This window comes from Tyto alba, unplaced genomic scaffold (genome assembly GCF_018691265.1).
Source record: "Tyto alba isolate M040663 unplaced genomic scaffold, T.alba_DEE_v4.0 Super-Scaffold_42, whole genome shotgun sequence".
Classification (NCBI taxonomy): Eukaryota; Metazoa; Chordata; class Aves; order Strigiformes; family Tytonidae; genus Tyto; species Tyto alba.
In genome coordinates, this window is record NW_024881318.1 from 6,649,735 (window position 1) to 6,672,849 (window position 23,115).

At 38.5% G+C, this 23,115-nt stretch overlaps 1 protein-coding gene across 6 annotated transcripts in view; it reads left to right on the top strand.

Annotated features, from left to right (window-relative positions):
• SMAD2 (SMAD family member 2) overlaps positions 1 to 23,115 on the top strand; it is a 51,815-nt gene that overhangs the window by 296 nt on the left and 28,404 nt on the right. For 2 of the 6 annotated variants that reach the window (XM_042804575.1, XM_033011135.2), the window contains exons 1-2: positions 85 to 3,382; positions 10,918 to 11,209. In XM_042804575.1, the coding sequence (XP_042660509.1) occupies positions 10,974 to 11,209 (236 nt within the window). In that variant the 5' untranslated portion in view covers positions 85 to 3,382; positions 10,918 to 10,973. Of the gene's footprint in view, positions 1 to 84; positions 3,383 to 10,917; positions 11,210 to 23,115 lie in introns of those variants that run through there. The other 4 variants (XM_042804572.1, XM_042804573.1, XM_042804574.1 and 1 more) reach the window with 3 other exon arrangements.

Here is a 23,115-nt window from a genome sequence, read left to right on the forward strand (position 1 = left end):
GTTTTGGGGAGGGGGGGGAAACGGCGGCGTGGGGCGGGCCCTGTCGGGTGGGCGTGAGGGGAAGCGGGGCGGGGGTGTGTGGGGGAGGTGGCTGTCACACACACCCCCCCCCCTCACCCTCCGCCGCCCACACGCCGGAGGAGCCCCCCACGCGGGGCGGTGAAGGGTGGGAAGGGGCGGCTTGTGCCTGCCTGTGTGTGTGTTGGAGGGTGAGGGGCGGGAGAAAGAAAGAAGAGGAAAAAAAAAAAAAAAAAGTTCTGCTTCTCCTTCCCCTCCCTCTCTGCCCGGTCTGTTTTTTCTTGCAGAGATCAGGTGTGCAAAACTTCGTGCCGGGGTGGTGGAGAAAGTTAGGATCGAGTTGCAAAGAAGTGTTTAGGATGGCAAGGCTTCTCTTCGGCCAGTGCCCTTTTGTCTGTTCCGCTCCTTGTCCAGAGCCACGGATGGGAAATACGTGCTGCCTGCATAAAACATGCACAGGCGAATTGCGACTAGTGGTTTTCTTCATGGCACTGGTTTTAATGCTGTAGCTATCTATGCATTGTAAAATGTAAACAAACATAATGTGCTCAGTGTTTCATCTACCTAGATAAGCACATGGGAGAAGTTGTGTTGTGATAGATGCAAGTAGTTGGTGTTACTGCAGAGTTGTAGAAGTCCTATTTGTAATTTTTTGTGGGGGATGGAGGGGAAGAGAAAAAGCGTGACACAGTACAGTCTTTTAGTCTTTACTCTGGGGAAATAAAAGAAGGAAAAAAAGTGGGTGAGTGAAGAGCCCTTGTGATAATCTTGGAGAGCTGTTGAATCGAACAGCTGGGATTCAGACTGCAGCCTAGTCTCATGCCTTTTTGGTTGTCCGTCACGGTTTTTGACTTAAAAAAAAAAAAAAAAAAACAAACACCAGCACATGTATGTTGTGCTCTTTTCAAATACTTTACAAACAAGTAGATAGCATTAAGAACAAGTTTTACTTACTGAGTTTACCAAACTAGTATTTCTGAAAACGCTGCTAGTGGATGCTGCAGCCTGTGTATATTGCGTGTAGAGCTCATGTTATCACAGTTCATGGTTATAAGCAAGTCAGATTCCATCTGTAGCAAGAGGTATATAATGACAGCTTATTAGGAGACCGCACATAACAGCAGGTTTGTCTGTTCTTAAGTGTTCCTCTCTTAGCCTGGAGAGCTGTACTTTTAGTCTGATTCATGACATTATTTCTGTGGGGGCTGGACTGTGTAGTGAGAGGCTGATTATTCTTTGCTCTGCTCTCCAGACTGAAAAAAACCCTCTTGTTGTTAAGGTGAAAGGCTTCTCTTAGCAGAACAGGGTTGCTGTTTAGACTTTCTTATGCTTTATGGCAGCGTTGGAGCTTGCATGGTGCATGAGTAGATTATTTGTGTATGTGTGTGTGTTCTGAGATGTAGCTTTGAAACTTTAACATCTACAAACTCTCATGAATTAGACGGGAGTGAGAATGTAAGTAAAGGGGAGGTTTTTGAAGTCTGTTCCCCCCATTTGCTTAGCACTATCATGATGAAAGATAGCATTAGTTACAAATGCCTTTAAAAAGAGGAAGAAGAGGATCTCATTCAAGGTGGTTTAAAATTAACTCAAAGATGAGTCTAAGCACATGTTTAGCAATATACTGGGATGTTTAGTTCAGTAACCTGCTAGTTGATTGTTGTTTTGCAGTTGAGTGGGTCAGACTTGGGCTACACTGATAGTCACTGAAATGAAAAAAAGTGTTTGAAGGTCCAGTTTTCTTTATGGAAGAAGCTGGGAGTATGTAGCATAATCTTGGAGAAGCATTTGTCAGCTTTCCTGAGGTTCTGTTTGATGATAAAAAGGAGAACACAACTGAAAAAATTAGATTAAAAAAATTGGTCTCTTAACTGTTCTTTTCCTCCACCCAGAAGATAGATTCATGAACAAAATCAAATAAGCTTGAACTACACAATGAATTTCCAAATGAAAGGCCCTCCTGGGTCCTCCTCCATCTTCCCGTTCCACTTGATCTTTCAGAAATGTTGAGCACCAGTTGATATAATTGAGTTTATTGGAGCTCAAAAAATTTCTGCTACTGAGAGCAACTTTAAAAAACAAAACTTCTTTCCATCTCTCTAATCCCTTTCCCACAGAAGTACTGGGAGAACAGGCTTTATAGTAGGTTCTGGATAACAATGAATCTGAGCTCTGCTTGAGACTGAAGAGAATTCCTAAGTTTTGCTTATATAAAGAACAGTACACAAAGTTTTAATTGTTATAAAAAGTATTCTAGAGTTTTCAAATGTATTCAATGCTGCTTTAATGATTGTGCATGTAAATGCCCTGTAATTGAAAGAATCCATTTATGGGCCTGACTTGCTAAGTGAGCTGTAAATTCTGCTTTTCAGATTGGATTTAATGACTTTTATCATAAAGCCACAAACTGGTTGTGAACTGTGCCGAGAGGCAAACAATACCTAAGCTTACTTTGCCAAAATATTTGTAATTGTTGATTTGTTAAACTGAATTGCTGCAGGTCATGCGATGGGATTAGTTTTTTGAAATAGAATGGAGAGTACAGGCAGCCCTGTGTTCAATACTCTCTGGGCTAGAAGAAATTGGCAACCGCAGAAAACCTTCCTAAACATTGCTCTCTCCATTTCCAGTGGAGAAACTGTGTTACAAACAGTAAGGATTTGTTCCAGATGACAGTTTATTATGATTATGTGTGTTTGACAGCCACAGTGTGAAGTAAGACCAAGAGACTCAGAGAGCAGTTCCTGGGTCTCCTATCAGTTTAGTCTGGGGCTCAAGCTTGATTTAATTCTGCTGGAGCAATGCAAGCTTAACATAAGACACTTTTCAGTGCTAAGAGAACTCTGCTTATCAAGGGGGTGGGGGACTGGCCTGTTTGAAGAACGTTTATGTTAGGCCTGTATTGCAAGTGAACTTGCATTAACTAACTGTTAGGTGCAATTGTTTGTGGTTTAACGAAGCGGAGAAGCTGCTAAACCATACAGTTAAAGCCTGAAACAGGTACCTGGGCACCTGATAATCAGTTCTGTGAATATTCCTGTCAAATTTAGCCTGGGAGTATTTATTTTCTAAAATAATGAAACTGACACTTGCCAGTTGCACCTGGAAAATTTTAGTCAAATGAGGTGAGACGGGCTTAAACTGCTGTGGTTTGGAAAGTTCATTCAGTGCTTTTGTGGGGCTATTAAGGCCTTTTAGTTTCAAGGAGCAGTACTGTGAGGTTGTTCATAATACTAGGTACCTGGAAAAAGTTTTCTGCTTTGCAGAATCAGGTGGATTAGCTGACTGCAGTTGTAATTTTCCTCTTTTGTAATTTTAGGAGAGTTGCTAAAATACATCGGTCCTATTAGTAGTTTAATCAAAGGTCAGTAAAATTAACATCTCTTCTCATGTCACTAGTTGCATGCAATTTTAGTATACTATGAATGCATGTGTTACATACAGTGTGCTAATTTTGTAATAGCAATATAGCTTTTCGTTATTACATTTGTCTGTAATTTTCAGTAGATCTTAGTAACTGAAGAAATCCAGCTTTTTAAGCTTTTATAACATCATGATTTTACTTATTTTAGTTCTGTGTATGATAAACACAAGTTTTCCCAATTGATTCATAATCAAACTTCATGAAATGAATGAGAAAAAAAAAATCTACTTTCAAAGTGGATGGGTAGTTCTGTTTTCAGTGAGCTGTATGAAGGTAATAGAGTTATACAGAGTTGCAAGATGCATTGCAATACTAGAGCAAAATAAACCTAAAAATTAATGTGTAAATTGATTCTGTGTACAGGCACATTGCAAAATCCTCATTCTAAAGCTGACCCAGAGGAAAAATTTTCTTTGCTCCTGTCCCCCACGCTCCCCCACCCCCTTCCGGTCACAGGCAGCTTGCCCTTGAACTTCGTGTCTTGTGTCAGAGCTGTACCAGGACCTTGGCTTTACTTCTGGGAGCTTTGGCCCGTGAGCTGGCCAGATGGAGCTGCGGTCCAGATGGAGCCCCTTGGGAGGGAGCTCTTCAGAGCCACTCCCCACTGCTGGCCTAATTGGCTGAAAGGCTGAACTGGGAGGTGGATCTGAGGGCACTGCTCAGTAGGGATGGATTCCCCTTCCCCCAGCTCTTCATCCCCACCTTCCCCAAAGCAAAAAACCCCAAACACCCAAAAACCAGTAAGGGAATACTTGAAGCTGTCCTACTCTGAGGACTCTCTGAGGAAAGAAGACTGGGCACCATCTCACTTTCTTGTGTTGTTTTTCTTCAGAAAAGTATGTATGTGGCAGCAGGTTTGAGTATGACAAAACCAGGTGTCTTTGATATGCATTTCTAGGGGAAGAGAGAATTAGCACTTCTGAAATCTCAAAAGGCAGTTTTTGGAGGGGCTGTGGCTGCAATAGGAGATGTGAAATGTCTTCTCTTGTCTGTTGTACTGAGTGCTTTAACTAGAGTGAATTATATCTGAAAGGGAAAAGACTGGCTTTGATTTTTAGTTTGAACTTCATACCAGGTTTCCTGTGAGTTGAGATCATTAACACTGGGGAGAACTTTCTCAGATTCCACTGAGAATAAACTGTCTTCTTGTTTGGAATAACACATCCTAGAGGATACAGAAGCAGATAATAAATTAATTTTATTTTGCTTCTATTCAATGCAAGATAAAATACTTGGTTTGTTGTTTCTCTAAGCCTTAATGACTAAATATAGGAGACACATGCAGTAGCGTATTAGCTATGCCCTTTAAAACTTCAACTCTCAGTATTGTTTAGCCTAACATAAGGTCTTGGTGCTGGCTTAAATAGACTGTGCTTCAATTAATGTTACCTTATTGTGAAGCCAGTAATATCACGGGGGCTCCTGTGAAGGGAAAGGGTGGATATTCCCTCATGTAAAAGATCTGAAACGTTGTGCACTTGGTGAAATTAGTAAAGAATCTTGTTCAAATTCCAGGATTAATGAAAAAAACATTGCTTTTGAAAAAAAAAATCACAAAAATGGCACTAAAATAGGGTGGAAGTTCGCTTGTAGACTCTTTCTCAAATACCACAAATTATTTTCCTCGATCTTCTTTCCTCAGGAGCTTAAGTTCTGTCCTCTTTATTCCAGAAGAGCTCTCACAAATGAAATTCCTGTAAGCCAGAATACTTCTAGTAAAACCAGGAGAGATCAGATTTCTTTATTTCAAGTTTAAGATGAATAAGCAGACTGATATGAAATATGTTGCATAAGGCTTTAGAATAAATTAGCCAGAAGTCACTTGATATTTTTGGTAGCACCAGTGTGTTTATAGTATGTTCCAGACACTCAGGAAAGGAGAATTTCCCTTGAAGATTTTAGTCTGCTAGAATGCTGCCCTTAAGGTTTTCTTCATCTTTTATGCTTAGTTATTGCTGGGATCATGGGCTTAATATTTAATACTTATTCCAGAAAACAACAGTAGAATGGAATAATAGCAGACATGACTCAAACTGTGACTTTAAAACTTGCCAACTATGACACTGTTTGACCAACTATAGAAACGTGTGCATCAGGAAGCAGAGATACACTACGGGGGCAGAGATGAAACAAATACCACCAAAGTTAGGCAATTTGTAAATTTTCCAGTATTAATCCATTGGGAATAACAGCACGTGCTCCCTATGTTCCAGCAATCTGAAGAAACACTTGTACCTCTCTGGGCAACAGAGTGAGCTTTCTTTGAGTATTCAGAGCTTCAGTTTTAAGGCACAGTCCAGAGAACGTGGAAAGGGATAAAATAGTGGAAGCTTTCTGCTATGTATTGCCCTGCTGCCTTGATACTAATCATTCAACTGTAGTTGAGCTCAGAAAGGGGTCTTGAAAATCTCCCTGCAGTTACTCACAGAGTTCCAGTATGTTGGTGTGTTGTAGTGGAAATTGGAAATAGTACAAAGGAAGGTAAAAGATTGGATTTGGGCTATGGTGTTGGGCCTCGGTGGAAGAGAGTGAACAAAGGAGAGATGGCGCAAAGAATAAGCGATGGCAAAGCACTTCTAAGGTCCGTAAAAGCACAGGCTGTAAATGAGTACTCTGGTTTTGGAGATGATTGGCTGTAGACTACAAGGAAATCACAAAAACTGTACTGCAAGGAAGAAGGGTTATTACATATTTAGCATGTATTTAATCTGCAGCCATTTTAGAAATGTGGAAATATTTCTTCCAGTGTTGGCAAAGATTGTTTTCTGGGTACATTTTGGGAAAAAGCATTTTATAGTTCTTTTTGGATGAAGAAAGCATACAATGAAAAAGATTGGAGGAATGTTTTTAGTAAGGAGTTAGTGTCAGCAGTGACAGTGTATGAGAGGATGCTTCTTGAGGAGCAAAGATTGAAACTCCTTGAAATTCTGTATCAGTTTGAAGGCAAAAGTTACAGGTGATGAATTGAAATGGGATTTGCTGGTCAAAAATGATCTGCAACAGTGACTGCTGAACCTATTAGTATAAACATGGTGTTTGAGATTGTCTGCATGGATACAGTTAGAACCCAACACAAATGTAGCACTCATTTTTATTTGAGCTCCTGCCAGATGTTCAGCAGCAGACATGTGCTGTCCGCCTTCTGTCTCCAAATCTCCTCATGAGGTGTAGATTTCTGTCTTTGTACTTTTTATTTTGATTATAGTACTGAGAGCTTTAGGATGATATGACAAAAAAGATAAGTGAAAAGGTAACCTTAGACTGATAGAATTTTTCTGTGGTCTTTAGATAGTCCTTATGCAATGTTTTCAAGTACTTGTAATTTAACTGAATCAGTAAAGCTTTCAGGCTTGGCATCTGTTCAGAGGAGCTTCCCAAACTGTATGAACTGTGTTCAGATACTTTCTTTGTGACAAAAGACTGATAGCCCTCTATTTGAGGGAGGGACATGATTCAAACGTACAGAATCGTGAAGCTTGCGGACTAGATGAATACAAGCAGTTCTTCAGCAAAGCTTGCAGTGGTAGAACAAGAGGCACTTTCTGAAACTGAGAAGAGAATAAATTAAAATAGCCAAAAGTAGTTATTTTAAACAGTTGAATTCTGGTGCTGTCTGCACCAAGAGGTTGTGAAAGCAGGTTTAAAAAGTGGTTAGATGAATTTGTGGACAACAGGTCTGTAAATGGCAGATAAAGGAAATAGTTAGGAACGTAGTCTTTGAATTCCTGCTGTAACAGTTCAAGATGCTGAAGAATTATGAGAACAGGCTATGTAAAACTGCCAGGTTCATGTGCTTCCTTGAGTAGAGTGTCCTTTTACCACCTTCGGAGACAGAGCAGTAGGCTGGATGTGCCACTCCTGACCCAGTAGGGTCTTTCTGATTAATTCCTTTATTGCTGCTTTTTCCTTGCATAATTTTCATTTATCCAAATTGCTCATAATTCAACCTAACCATGCCTTGCACTTTGCAGTGCCTCCTCTAGGCCTGATGCTGTGTGACTTTAGCATAAATTAAGATGCTTGAAATATTCTCCTGTGCGTACTCATCACAATCGGCTGAAGTATTAAGCTGAGTGAAGTCCTGTCCTACTTGTGTCACATTCTCTGCTCAGCCTTTGAAAGATACAGGGTCACTACTGGAATAATTTAGTGACATTCTTATTGATACTTCTGGCAAATCCCTGACATGGTGAAACAATAGCTAGAAGAAAGAAATTTAAACCTCCCAGACTCTTAGTCTGCAGCTGTGGTATATGTTGAGTGGTGGTGGGTTTTTTTTTAAATAGCTGCTAAACTGCAATAATAATTGTAATAAAGGGCTCTTTAAGCATGTCCCTTTGTGGAGTTTTTTGTGTTTGTTTTGTTGTTTTGTTTTGTTTTTGATATTTTTATTAAAAAAAGCTAATTTCCACAGGTAGCAGATCAACCTGTGCTTTCTGATTGCTTCTGTAGAAGCTGGATGAGGACACGGCTGTAAGGGAATTGGCTAAAACTAAATACAGGATCTGGAAATTTCTGATTAGTTAGGTCTGAGCTTACAATCTTTTGGAAATGGGAAAAGAAAGGTTTTTTTGTTGTTTTGGGTTTGTTTTGGCTTGGTTTTGGTGTGTTTGTTTTTTTGTTTTTTTTTTTTGTTTTTTTGTTTTTTTTTTTCCTCTGTTATGTCAGTATGAGAGTTCAAATGTAAAGAAAAACTAAAATGTATGGGTTTTTTCTAAATTCTTTCCTGCTGTAACACTTAAATGATTCAACGTGTATTTGAAACAGAAAGGCAAATTTTAGCTTAAAAAAAACAGCGAATACAGAAAATGATATATAGATTAGTGTTATGTCTTAAGGGAGAGAAGACTGCAAAATTGGACACCTTATCACAAGCAGTACTGCAAAGCTGAAAAATTAGATAAAAGCATTGAGAATGTTTAGAGGGCCTGGAAGAATAGGCAATTTACCTTGGTGGTAAATGAGACCCTACTGAAGTGTGTGTTCTATAAGGCTGACAATCAAAGGAGTATTCTGGGGCATTGAAAGGTGTCAAATTTGAAGCTAAAGAACAGGAAATACGTATATTATGTGTCAGTGAGCTCCATCAATGGGAGAAGAATTGGTGTGTGAATGAGCAATGATAGTGGTACTTGGTTGCCTCTTTCTGTCAGCATTGAATTTAATGTTCAGATATTACACCATCAATTGCTAGTGTTTAAAATGTGATCTTTGAAGCAAAAGAGGCTATCCTCTCTGGTTTGATCTTTCTGAAGTTCTTGCATATGCCTCTGAAGCATCTAATGTTGACCTTGCTCAAATGTTGAGGTCTTTTTATAAAGCTCTGAGTGACTACTGTTTCATGTTTCAGAAACCTACTGTGAGTGTTTCTTAAAACAGCTGAGGCCATGCAAGCCTATTCCATTTCTGGAGCTACTTGTTGTGCTGCATTAGAGGTCTAATGTGTTTTACTCCCAGGTGTTCGAGCAGTTCCAAACATGCGGAAAACAGAGTATTTGGTAATAATTTAACATTACTGTAAGAATCAAAGTTCTTTTCGTCTTGTGCGAAGTCTTGTGTGAAGGTGAATGCTTCGACTTTTTACCAAGGCCTCTACTGACAAGGCAAGGAGCAACAGTTTTAAACTGAAAGAAAGTAGTTTTAGATCAGATATAAGGAAGAAATTTTTTATGTTAAGGATGGTGAAGCACTGGCCCAGGGTGCCCAGAGCAGCTGTGGCTGCCCCCTCCCTGGAAGGGTTCAAGGCCAGGTTGGACGGGGCTGGGAGCACCCTGGGCTGGGGGAAGGGGGCCCTGCCCGGGGCAGGGGGGTGGACTAGATGATTTTTAAAGGCCTCTTTCAAACCAAACCACTCCGTGATTCCCGAATTTAGGATAGATTATATTGAATCAATGTTAATCTTGAGTCACTGTTAATTGGAACCTCTGTTTCCTTGACCCCAGAAAACTACAATTCTTGCTTCAGTCATATTTTATGTGCTCTTAGAAGCTTGTTTATGGAGGTATAATTTAGTTGAGACTGAAATGTCATTCTTACTGAACGTTCCATTTTGTGTAAGTTGAAAAGTTATGATTTAAAGTTACCTGAGGAATATAATTTAGTGTTTGTCAACTTGTTGGTGTTTACTGAAACCACAAAGATATGACAAGGCATAAATTAGTCATGAATACTGTAGCCAGAAGTATCCCAAATCAACCGTGCTGTTTTGCAGATGGGAAATTTCAGTAAGATGAAACTGGTGTATTTTGGATAGAGGCAAGGAGTACACCTGGACAGGATGGAGAGGCATGTAAGCTGCCTTGAAAGCTCAAATAGGGTAGCCTGAAGGTAGTGTTAGCTCTTAGCTAAAACAAGGTGTTTTCAGTTGACTGAACTTTTACAGCCTGAAAATAAGGTAATTTTGTGGAGTTCAAATACCCATTTGCTGCCTGGAAATAAGGTTGTTTTCAGCTTTAATGCCATACTTCTAACCATAGGACCATTATGTCCTCAAGCAATTTCTAACAGCTGTCTGCCTGAAATAATATGGTTGATTTGGGGCTTATGTTTTAATACCTAAAAGTAGCCTAATAGAAGCTGCAAAAAGAAGATGCTTTTTCGAAATGGTTATCATTTCTATTTTAAAAGATTTGAAGTGCAAATAGCAGTGAATGATAAACAGCCAAAATTTCAGCACCTCTCCTAATATTTCACTTTATATAAACCTTCTAATCAGGTAGTTGCTACTGAATGAAAGGCTATCAGAATTCAAAACAGACAATTCTACTACTCAGATGCCCGCAAACTAAGGTTTTAAATATCCTTTAATGAATTTGAAAGACACGATGAGGTACTGCCAGTTGAGAAGATTCATTATCTGTAGGCCACTGAACTGTAGATTGAAAGATGGGAATAAGTTTATAACCAAATTTATGAGTGAATTTCAAGTCAGTGTCACCAGTGGAACAAAAATTGGTAGTTATTGAAAACATTACAATATGAGAAAAGGCTTGTGAAATGGCTGTTGAAAGATTTCTGTCAAGCCTTAATGACTAAATGACATTCCAAACACAACTTTGCTTGCTAAATTAATTTGGAGATGGGCAGAACATGCATATATGTGTATGAAATTTGTTAATCACTTGTGGAGAAATTTAATAAATTACTAAAAACAGCCAGCCCAGGTGCAAAGCTAGACTCAAGTTAACTTCTGTACTTTCTGGAGTTGGCTTTAGCTAAGAAAGATTTGAAAAATTAAACGTCTAACCCAGCAATAACCTTAGTCTGCACTAACTGTTGGAAGAGTCTGCAGCGAACTTGCATTTGAACTTTATTGAGGATGTACCTAACTATGATGCAGACTACTTCCGAACTATTATCTGACTTGTTTTGGGACGCAGTGTCATATGGCATTTTGTAATGAAAGGTCCAAAGCAAGGTATTTGTTTCATGTGGAACCTCAGTGCTAATGTGTCTGTTTTGGTTTGTGTTTTTAGGGATCAGACGGAATCTCTAATTTATTGCTTGCTGAGTGTTCTGTCTGGTGAAAGTCATGTCATCCATATTGCCATTCACTCCACCAGTTGTGAAGAGACTTCTGGGGTGGAAAAAATCTGCTGGTGGCTCTGGAGGGGCTGGTGGTGGTGAGCAGAATGGTCAGGAGGAAAAGTGGTGTGAAAAAGCGGTGAAAAGCTTGGTCAAGAAGCTAAAGAAAACAGGACAGCTGGATGAGCTTGAGAAGGCAATTACCACTCAGAATTGCAATACAAAATGTGTGACAATACCAAGGTAAGTGCTGTTATGTTTGAAATTGTTACAACCACTTAAGAAATTACTAAATGTTTAGGCTATCCTGTGAACAAATGAGTAAAAAAAAAAAAAATCAGTTGCATGCTTTTGATTCTTTAAAAATTCTTTAATACTTATTTTGGTTTTTATATAGTGCTTGCTTACAGCTGTATCACATGCTTTGTAAAGTCACATTTCTCTAATCATATCTACATTTCAATTTTCATTACTTTGTGGATTCCAATTTGTAGGTATTCTGGTGGTGCCTAGCACAGTGCTTAGTTTGTAGCATTGCCTTGCGCTTTTGTTTAATAACTCCATCTATTACCAGAGGGGCATACTTGAACCTACACTTCACTTCCACTTTAAAAAAAAAAAAAGTCTAGTTTTTCCTTGGTCAACACTTCAGTCATCTAATTATTTTCGGTTATATGTGGTACTTTTATTTACATTGTACAAGCTGCATCCATTCTCCCTTTTGAAGGGAAATTTTATCTTTGGAGGCAGGTTGTTTGAAGACTGGTTTATTTACTGTAATTAGTATTTATTATTGGTTAATGAAAGTGCTTTTTATTTAATAACTTAGAGTACTTCTAGAACTGCTATTCTGGTCCTGATATGTATATACATTTAGACGAAGGACTTGCATTTTACCCCTTTGACTTTCTCAACTTAATTCATAGCAACTGCTGTGCGAGAGGCAAGGGTTGTGTTTGTAAGTATAATGCAGTCTGCTCTTGATTCATGTTGTGCAGAAATCCCACTAAGGTGCCTGTGTAAGTTCATTATATGCCATATAAGTATCAAATCACTTTGCGGGTGTGTTTTGCTAAGTAAGAGTTAGAGGGTCTGGTGGCATAGGAATGATTTGGACACCTAGCCCCTTGATGCTTAAAATAATTTCCAAAGGAGAGAAACTGCATCTGGTCTATGACCTTAATTTCTGTATTTGCACATTCATCCCAACTACTTTTAAACTTTGTATTAATCATAGTGCAAACTAGATTTGACTGGTATTTGACTGGTGTCAGTAATGATTTCCATATAACAAATGTGTTATAGCTGTTATCTGAAAATTGTTTTAGCATTCTCTTTTAGATTTGACACAGTTTTTTGGGAAAATCATGAGTATGCTCTGAATGAATGACTACTTTAATTCTGTTCTCTCTTTTCTATTCACTTTTTGGTTCTAATGCTGCCCTGTGCTTGTATTTTCTTCCATAGAGCAGTCCCAAAATTATCTGGGTGTTCTTTCTGCTTTCTTCCTTTTGCCGATGGAAAACAATCAGAAATAAAATATTAGAGCTTTCTTGTCTGAGTGTATATCAGTGGAGTAAGATTGGAACCTGTAGGGGTATATATTTATTGACTTGACATGAGATGACTCTGTGTATTTAGCAAGTCTTGTCTATGACAAAGATGAAATGATTAATTGGAAGACATTTCATATGACAGAAGCTAAATATGCCATACAGAAATTTACTAGGTATAAAATGTGTACCTTTTTATGTGTATATCTTAGATCTCTTAGAGAGACCTACTAGAGCTCTCCTGCAGAGGTACTGGGGCAGTAAATACTGCTACATAAGAAGAATAGTTGTCTAAATTTAATTTTGAAGATGATGTTAGGTACAAACAGCATGCTAATACATCATTGTTTTCCTAGTCTACTTTGAGTATGTCCTCCTGCTTGCATGACCTTTTGTGGTAAAGTAGACACAGTAAATAATTCTTTAAGACAGAATACAAAGCGCTCTTATACTCTACAGAGCTTCCAAGTTGTGACCAGCAGTTCTTGCTGGGCTGTGATGTACTGTTCTTGTTTATCCTTCGGTCAGCTGTAACAAGGACTGGACCTAGGCTTTACTGTTCTTGACTACCTTAGGAGTAAGTTAGAGAGCTCTTCAAGTGATGTTGGCTATTTTACAAGATTTAAGATTTAAGATTAAACTAAGAAATGGCTTTGGTATTAAGGGATAAGATGATATGAGTGTTGCCAGCAGTGCTATACAGAATTCTTGAGTTTCATAGTTGGCTTTTGGACTGTTGATATTATTTCACTTTGACAGCAGTAGTCTGGGTTCCCAAGAAAGAGCAAATGTCAACTCAGTACTGTAATGAATTCTGGCGATTCTTGTTCTTAGATTTAGTAAGTTAATGAAACTGCTGCTTGAGACCCACTTTAATGAATGTCTTAAAGATCTGCAGATCAGCAGGGATAAATAATAAAATGCTGAATTTGAAACTTTTTTTTCTTCTGAGTCAGCAGGAAGTTGGAGGTGCTAAGATGCTGAGATGCAGTTCTGATGTGACAGCTGGGCAAACTTTCCAATCATTGTTCTGCTTGGGGAAGGTTTTTGTGCTCGGTTTTGTGTGGGTTTTTTTTAAACTAGCTTTAGTTTTACTTACTAGTACTGTTTAACTCAGTGTAGATATTGACAAGTGTAGGTTGCTTCTGTTTGTCATGTTTGCATTATTCCCTCAACAGAAGTTTCAGTTGTGGTTTAACAAGTTTATGGTCCCCTTGGAGATTTCCAGAGAGTTTAATACAGTATGTAACTCTAGTATAGTTTTTCATCACTGAAATCTAAAGCAACTAAACACCTACAAGCTATTCTCAAAACTGAGAGCAGCTTGGACAAAAGCTGAATTAAATTGCCACATCAGAAATCTGCATATACTTAGTGTATGTCATGATAATCCTGCTGCAATTAGGATTGCTCTGTTTGTGCTGTTTGTCAAGGTGACTACATATTAAGTGAGGCTGATACTGTGTGTACTATGCAAAAGCTGCTCATGTGGTAATTAACACAACTTCTTACACTGAGGTTCTGAGAAAGCAGAAGCAAACAGATGGAGTGGGTGTTGGCATCGCACAGCAGGGGTGCTTAGCTCTTCATAAGTGGGTCAGTAATCTGGAGCAGAGGCTAAATAAGTACAGAGGTCCTTCTGACACTGGCCCTCTAAGTAATTTGTAGTTATCTTGCTGAATCCTCCCAGCAAGCCAGTGGGATTCTAATTGCATAATCCCTGTGTATCCTGAAACTAAATGTTGGCACATGTATTCACTTTTCTAAAATACATAATGAACATGGTAGAATTTAGGATTCTGTCTTTATGGTCTCCCTTGCAGTTTTGACACAAATGGGACACAAGAAGCGATCAGTGAAGAAACAGATCATGAGCTTCCACTTATATAAGTCTTCGAATGGAGCAGTTTCTTCCTTATTAGCATGGATTATTCTGTTGAAATAAATAGTTTGTAACTAGTGATAGCTAAAATCCAAGCCTTTAACTCACAAACCACACCATGTAGTGAATAGTCAACTGGCATACTGATAGTCTATATTAATTATTTTAAAAATTGTTTCGGTGGTGACAGTGTAGAGTATTGGAATCCAAAGTAGGGAAACACAAATCACTAGTTTCAGTGTTCCAGTATTTTATTGTGATCAGCTGTGTGTTTTTTGCATCTTAAAAAAAGTATAGATATGATAGTATAGATATGCTTTGTGCTTTCTTTTTCCTTCTTTTAAATAAGACCTACCAAAACGCAGTAGCTTTTGTAAAATGCCGGATAATGCAGAACTAATAACAACAGTTTAATTGGCTCAGGTGTGAGATAATGTTGACCTGGTCTGTTGTAGCTCTTGTATTTTTAAAAATTAAAAAAAGGTAGGGGAAGGGAAGCATTGAGTTTAGACTCCTTTGTGACTTCTTACGTTCCTCTAGAGCATACATACATGAAAACTAATGCAGAACTGATTTTGTCTTTCCTGAGCTGTAACTGGGTACATCCGTATTGCACGCTAAACTCTGCTTGCATGCCAGCATTTGGGTAATGTGTCAACTGTACTGGGGCTTTATCTTACATGAAGGATGAGTGGCAGTGGCGGTAACCTGCCTATGTGGAGTACTTCCTAGGTACTGCTGTAGTCCTCCTTTGTGGCATGTCATAACCCATTCCCTCTTCCCTAGGAGATTCCATCCTGCACTGTGCTTTCACTTACTCATTGTTGAACCTGCAGAGCACTGCTGTATCTCATCTCCTTGCTGGCAGTTTCCCTGTTCTGCTGCTGGTGTGATCTACATGATGCAATGCTGGACTGAGGCATGTAAGACCACTGTGTATAGGTGCACCTTTTTTTTTTTTTTTCCCCAGTATATGCAGGAGGATAAAGAATAGATGGATGCCTCCCATCAGTCTCAGCATCTCTAGCTTTCATTTTAGCTTTGCATAGTGAATACAGCTTTCATGCATGCCCTGACAAAGCCTATTTGTAGTTGGGAGGAAGGGGGAGCAGCTAAAAGATACATCTATAACAGTACACCTCTATTTTCTCTTTCCAGATGTTTGTGTACTCATCTCAGTACTGTAGAACAGTTTGATATAGCATCAGACAACTTCCTGATTTATAACTTAACAAGCTTTCTTCTTTAACAGATAAATTTTTTGTTGATGTTAATAGTAGTAGCTGTATTACAGTTATTATGTAAACTTGCTTTTGATACTATGCGTGGAACAGTACTTAACACTTGAATCTTGGCTTTAATGGGAGATCCTGGGTTTATGAAGAGGTAGATTTTGTCACTGCTTTATATTAGAGGAAACTACAGCACCAAGGCAAAGCAGCGTTGAATGCAAAGCAGTGAAGAGTGATCTGACAGATTACTGGCTGAAGTAAGGTTTTAAGACTAACTTCCTTAAATCCAAATTCAGGGATTCTTTGCTGGGGTGCTAGTACCATGAAAGTGATTTGGAGTCTTAAGTGTGAAATACAGCAGTTGCTTCCAGTGCAGATAGCAGGCTAATACTCCTATCAAAGCCTTGCTTTCCAGCCTACTGTGCCATTAGAGTTTTAGAAGATATTATCTGAAAAATGTTTTTTTCTTGCTTCACAGTTCGATATGTATGTAGAAAATGTAGTCTTACATGTGCCTTCTGTCCTTCTTCCTTAACATGAAGATAGCATCCCTATGCTATGTTTCCTGGTTTTCAGAAGCTTATTTTTGCTTTGGTTTCTGAACCCTTCCAGTTCTGACTTAAGCAAGAGAGATAGCAAGAGGGACTCAAATGTGACTGTTTTTTTTGAAGAATGTAGCTGATTTGTGGAATTTATATTCAAGAATTAGACTTCTGGAACACCTGGCTTCTGCTTCAAATACAAGATAAATTCTGAATTTTTGTACCATTCAGAGGCAAAGAAACAACCCTACAATGGGTTCCATGGTTTTGGGAATGCGAAGCAGGCAGCTACAAGTGAAGTGATTGGTTGGCATTGAAATTAGGAGCTGCTTACTGACCAACTTCACTAACACTGGTGTTTCTTTGAGCTTGTTAGGATGAAGTAGTAATATTTTAAAGCTATGCCTGTTGCCTATTTCACGTCAGCCTATAGTGAAGGCTAGTAACTTTTTAAACTACTATAATGGAACCGATCACACCCTGATTCTCCTGGGTAAATAGTGTGGAGGTTGTATTTAAGCATTGCTTTTAGAATATCCTTTTAATATTTTTTTCCTTAAGAAAGTAAAAATGTAATATATATTGACTGCTTCTGAAGGCTGTAGTTTCTGGGTGGTTGGGGTTTGATTTTGATTTTTTTTTTTTTTTTTTTTTTTTTTTTTTTTTGTGAAGCAAAAAAACTACATATCAAGAAGTTTCTTTTCCATGTGACTTCTGAGCCTGAAAGGCTGCTCTTGATGTTGAAATGACTAAAGCTGTTGACACTCATTTTCTTATACTTGCTTACAGTGTCCAGGAAATAAATCCAATATATCTTAATTCTGTTGTATTTCTGATGTATTCTACAAGGATTCAGATCCTTAAAACTGCATAATCTGATGGAAGTTCATCAAACATGTGAAGGGAAGACCATTTGACACGGTCAGAAGTCTCTAAAGATACTATGAATGTTCCTGTTACTGTTATTCCTTCTCTTGCTTGTCTTGCAACCCTTTCTTCATTCCCTGCAGTGAGTTAGTGCTATGGATAATCATCCTAGGCATAGCATATGACATGCTAAAATTGTTTTCTGAAGTCTGGCTCTTTTTATTAGTTAATATGACCCTCTGTATATAGAACTTATTAGTGCTGATCAAAGTGTCTACAAAGGAGTCAACAGCAGAAGTGGTCAAAGAAAAAATCTGTTTAAAGATGGGACAACTAGCTCTGACCTGCTGTTTGAGAGCAAACAAATCTTTTAAAATTGTGACATTCTGATGCCTTTTTCTTCATGTAACTGAGTGAGAAGTAATTTCGAATTTAGATGTAAAGGGCACAGTTTTTCTTGAATATAACCTATGCTACCAGTTCACATGGATTTTTCTAATTCCTTGGGAATATTGTCAGGAAAGTGATCACACAGCTGCATGCAGTAATTTATATTTAAGGATGCTTTTGATCATCAGTAGAGCAGAGTTGTCAAGCTAATGTGGCTTCTAGAATATACTTTTCAAGCTTTAAGATCCTTCCCCAAAATAGGTTACTTCAGAAGGCAGCAATACAGAAATTTGTTTGTTCTGTCTCAGGTTAAAGCCTTATGACGTGGGTGATTTCAACAATTACACTGGATGAGTGGACAAGGAAGGTTCCTCTGGAAACTGTTTCAGGAGAGTTCCCAACATCTGCTGCTAAGCTATGAGTGAGTTAGCTAAGAGGACAACAGCAGGCAGTTGAACTGACACAGTAGATCCTAAAATAATATTACTGTCCAGATAGAGGTGAAGTCTGTTTTCGCAGAAACAGAACTTGGTACTGTCTGTTAGTTTGTAGCAGAGTTGGGATAATTCACTGTTCAAGCTGGGGATGGACATTGATTCTTAATCATAGCTCACAAATTGAGAACTGCTGTGTATAAAAAATGTTCTCAAGCCATATGCCGTATTTCAGTCTGGATGCATTCACTTAGATGTAAATTGGTTCTATAAATGTTTGAAGACTATAGTTGAACATCTTAAGCTTTCTAAAATAAGTATAGATATTTAAGACAGTACATCAGAATACACTAAAGCACCATTTTTATTGCTGAGATTACGGGAAGAGTGTGATTGTAAATCGTTTGTTGATAAGCTGACTCCTTTTTCTCATGACAGGATTATTGAGGATGTAGCGGAGCCCCCTCTGCCTTTCTCTTGTTGGGATTTCAATAAAATTGCTTTAGAACAAAGCCAATGAGATCTTTCCTGGAAGTATGGCAAGAGACGGCTGAGATTTTGGGGAGTGTTGGCCAAGATTAGCATCAAAATCCCCTGATCCTCCTTGTAATAGCTGGTACTGTGAAGACTTTGGGTGTGTTCATTGCAAAGGTGTAGTAGGAGGTTCAAATTGCCCTTGGTCTTCTCAGTCCTGTAATTGTGGTGGGACTTGAATGTTGTCCCTACGTTCTCTGTAAAATACTGGAGGAAGCCCTTGGTGCTTTCTGAGTGTGCTGCACCAGGCTCTGGCCTGTGCAGGGCAGTAAGGAGAGAACGATGGTGTACTTTGCTGTGGCTTCCTGTTGTCTGTGACATCTCTTCATCTCAGAGTTGGCCCCTTGAGTATGTATTCTCCAGCAGCTTGCTATGAAGCTTCCTGTCTTCTTCTTAGTAAGTGGTGTTGTGCAGCCTGAGTTTCATGCCTAGAAAACAGCCTGGCAGCTGCTTGCCACCTGCATGGCCTGAACATAAAATGTAAAAAGATGGTCCTGCAAGAGAAACTGTCTGTTGTTGCTAAAAGGGGCAAGTGCAAAGCAGTTAACTTTAGGGATGTTCTTCTGATGTTTTGCAGTGTCTTCTAATCTGCATTGAGACTTTATTTTAATAATTTTACGATGACAGCTTTCAGCTGCTTCATGTTCTGTACTGCTGTATTGGGCAGTCTGGATTAGAGTATAGAGAGAGAGCAAGAGTGCTCCGGAGAGATGCACTAATTTCCTTGGAGCTTTTCTCAGAGCTGGGGTGGCAGAAGCTGGCACCTGGTTTTCCAAGCCCATCTCCTGCCAAAAGATAAATGGGTCCAGCTCATTTTAGTTTCTAAATGTTCGGGATCGTGTGGTTATAAACAAAAGGATGCTGACCTTAATTATATATGTGTAGGATGACATGTTCAAAGTCTAGGTTGCAGGACACCTTTAGATGCTGCATGGATGTATAATGGGAAATAAAAATTCATGTCAAGTTTGACTTCAGGTGTCTATGAAACTTAATTTCTAAACCTGAGGTTAACAATCAGTAACACAGTGCTGGTGACACTACCTGATCTGTTTCAAAACTACTCTTATGCATTTCCTTTAACTACAAAAGTATCTTAAAAAATCAGTTTAACTAAACTTAAAAATAAGATAACTGGTGGTCACTCACAAATATCTCTATTTCTTTTGAGTTGGTGTAAGAAAAATAAGTCTGTTCAGACAAACTGACTGCATGGAAATATCAGCTTGTCTTGCATCAGTATTCCCGAATGACATTTTTTTTTTTAAATGCTTACTCGGAATGAGCTCGGATAGCTATACAACTTCTCTGATACTTGTTTGGAGAAGCTGACTTTAAGTAAATGCGTTATTGAAGCTTGGTTGTGAAAACAGTGCTTGGAGAATTTCTTACTAAAAATGTTTTCTAAACTGGTCACCACTGTCTTGAACTCCTGCTTGTTGAGAGGAACCATTGTGGATGGGGGCATGACAGAATGCAGTGAATGGTCGAAGCAGAGTAAACCAAGAAGTTAAATACTGTCGTTCCTTCTTTCCTTAACCCCTTCTACGTAACTTCCACATTAAATTGGAAATTTGAAGTTAAATTTTGTTTGCTTTCTCCTATTTGATTCATAGCATCAGTGTGTTTGATTGTAGAGTAAGATTCAGGATTAATATGAGCATAAGATAATGCTTATTTTTCTAATAGCATATTTTTCCTCTACCAACACTTCCTAATTGAATGACCACTTAGCAGCAAGACCTTATTCCTGATGGCAGCATACAGAGGATATATGTAAATCAGTAGGGCAGAGCCCAGACACCGTATATTACAGCAGTTGGGGCCTTGCTCAAGTGTAGCTAAGTTCTTCCATAGAAGATGAATTTGAAGGCTTCAGTTTTCTGTCGTTCTGATGCAGTGTTGATTGAAATGAAGTAGTGATTGTGTTCAAGTGTAATTGAGTGAGGCTTTATTAAAAATGCTAAAACATAACTGTTAACTTAGTTTGTTGCACAGCAGTGACTGATGTTGAGGACTGAATTGCCGTAACTGAGGTTAAGCTTTAGTGTAGACATAGTTCCGGTTGCAGTATGTTATAATACTGATGTCATCCTGAAAAAAAAAAGAGTCATAGAGTATTAAACAAAGATACTTAGGCCTGACAGTTTTTAAGCTTGTGCAATTCATGAAGCCATGTGACTTACAGACATAATTTGTTACAGAGTTGGGATGCCAAGCGCAAAGTATTGCCATGTCATTTGAGGTGGGTCAACATATAAAAATATAAACGTGCAAGTTACTTAGCCAATAGCAAAATGATGCATAGCTCAAAGGAGCTTGTCAAGTCAAGAAAAAAAGTCGCTGAATTTTGGGGACTATATTGTATACAAGCTGGAGCACTAGATAAAAGATTGGAGATGTGGATTCTGGCCTTGGCTCTGCTTATTTTTCCCAGATAACCTTACAAGTTACTATTTTGCTGTCATTTTTCAGTCTGTAAATTGAGATTAATTTTCATAAGGTGTGTGATAATTCCACCTTTTCACCTCACTGGTATAAGCTGTATTGTTTGGTTAACGAGTTTAAGTTTAATAAGGCATTGTTCCCATTGGAGTATCAGTGATGTAGAAAGCAAATTTGTGGTGATGAGTTGCTGAAATTTGTGAAAGTTCTTTATCTTCAAGTTACTACTGCTCCTCATTAGGATTGCCTTAATGGTAAGAAGCAGGAAGAGTCAGAACAAAAATAAGTGTTAAAGCTTGCTTGATTTTTGTATGTCATTAATTGTTTGTCAGGTTAACAACTGATGTTGGGGCTGTTGAATTTTAAGCAAATGAAAAATATCTACTTCTGATTATTTTAGTGATTCAACAGTTCAGTAGATCCCGGTACAAAGCTCTAACTAGGAAGAATAATATCTGTATTTGACACTTCATGTTACCATTAAGACAACATGTTTGTCACTCAAGAAAAATATGTTGACTGTGCTTTATTGTCACTATTAAGCCCTGAATTATCTCATAAATAGTCCTTATTTTTCCTTCAATAGAGGAATAGGGGCTTTAGCCCAAGTCAGTGCTAAACGATTCCCTGACTTACTGTGGTAATTAATGTCTTTATATCAGGCTTGCTATTCAGTGTGGTGAAGATTCCTCTTCTCATTATATTCTTCTTTTGTAGAAGTCAGCCAATTTAGTTTTCTTGGTACTGTAACAAAGTACCTGAGTGCTGTTTTTACTAGTGTGAATGTTTTATGACAACCAGAGCAATTTTACAAGAAGACTTCCCAAATGTGTAACACAGGCCTTTAGTCTAGAAAGAATTTATTGGATAAACAACATCCTGCAGTTCTTTTACTGCTGCAGCTTTAAACACAAATAGCTAGTTACCAGGCTTCCTACTGATTTAATCCTGCTCGTAATCTACACCTGCTAATTTAATAAAAGTAATTTCCCATGTCTTGTTTACTACTCATTTCTGTTCACTTATTCTGACTTGGTTGTAGTGCTGATTGCTGGAAAACTTCTAAAATTTACTGTACACAAGGCTGTAGTCTCATCATGAACAGCTTTCGTTGGCTTCTGTCACACTGCATTGTTTGAAGCAGACCAGCAGGATACAAGAGAACAATTGGGAGCTGGAATAAGTTCACATCTCACTGCATAGGCTTCAAAATTGGCAGTACAACAATGAGATTGGGGAAATCCCCTTGGACAAGTGCTACACAGTATTCTGACTTCAGAGTTTGTTCAGAAAAGATCCCCCAAATTGTGGCTTTTTATTCAGAAACATACAATCGAGTTTCAACAGGTCAAGAATTGAAAGCTTTCATTTGGAGCCTTTGCCTGTAATTGTAGGTAAACTAACCATTTCTTTGGATGCTTGGGTTAACTTTTCTTAGGTCCTGGATAGATAGAAGCCTATGCAAAAGAAGCAAACTCTGAGTTTTTGCTTAAATGCAGAATTTCAAAATTACAGTTTAGTTGAATTGGTGAGTTACATCCCAGAACTGGTCTTCACTTCCTTTTTTGTGGGAGGCTGCAAGTCAGGTTCCTCTGTTCATATTTGAAATGCTTTCAATTCATGCTGTAGTTTTGAAATTTTGAACATGAAGAAAGGTAGATAACTACTGATGTGGACTCTTGCAGCTTTGTGACATGAGAAGTTGTTTGAAATGGTGTTTGACTCTTGGGTGTTTGGTTGAAAAAGTCTTTTCTCTCTAATAGATAACTCAGATGTTAATTTCATGGACTTGAACTACATTTTCCAGAGGTGGTTTATGAACCTTGCTGTGTTTGTGTAAGCCTACAGCAGCACAGCCTCCAGTCACCTGATAGTTCCTTACTGTCTTTCTGTAATAAATCTCCCCTTCTGTTACAGTGAGGGGAACCTGAATATAAACTTAATAGCCCTATCGGGGAAAGAATTCAAGTGTGTCCATTTTGATTAATTCCACAAAGCTAGTATGGAAACACCTTTTTAGTTCCTTTGTGTCTAAATTTTGAGTGCCTGATGTTCTGCATGTGTCCCATGTACCTGTCTTGCAGACTGATGCCTTATCTAAGCAGAATTAGTAACCAAAAATCAATGTTTTGCTGTCCCCTATGTGTCTCAATTAGATTAATCTAGTAGGAGAACAACCAGCCTACTAAAGCAATCTTGCCTGTTTCAAGCTGCATTGTTGGCAGCCATTTTAAAAATGCTGGAATAGTCTGTTCAGTGATTGGAAGACA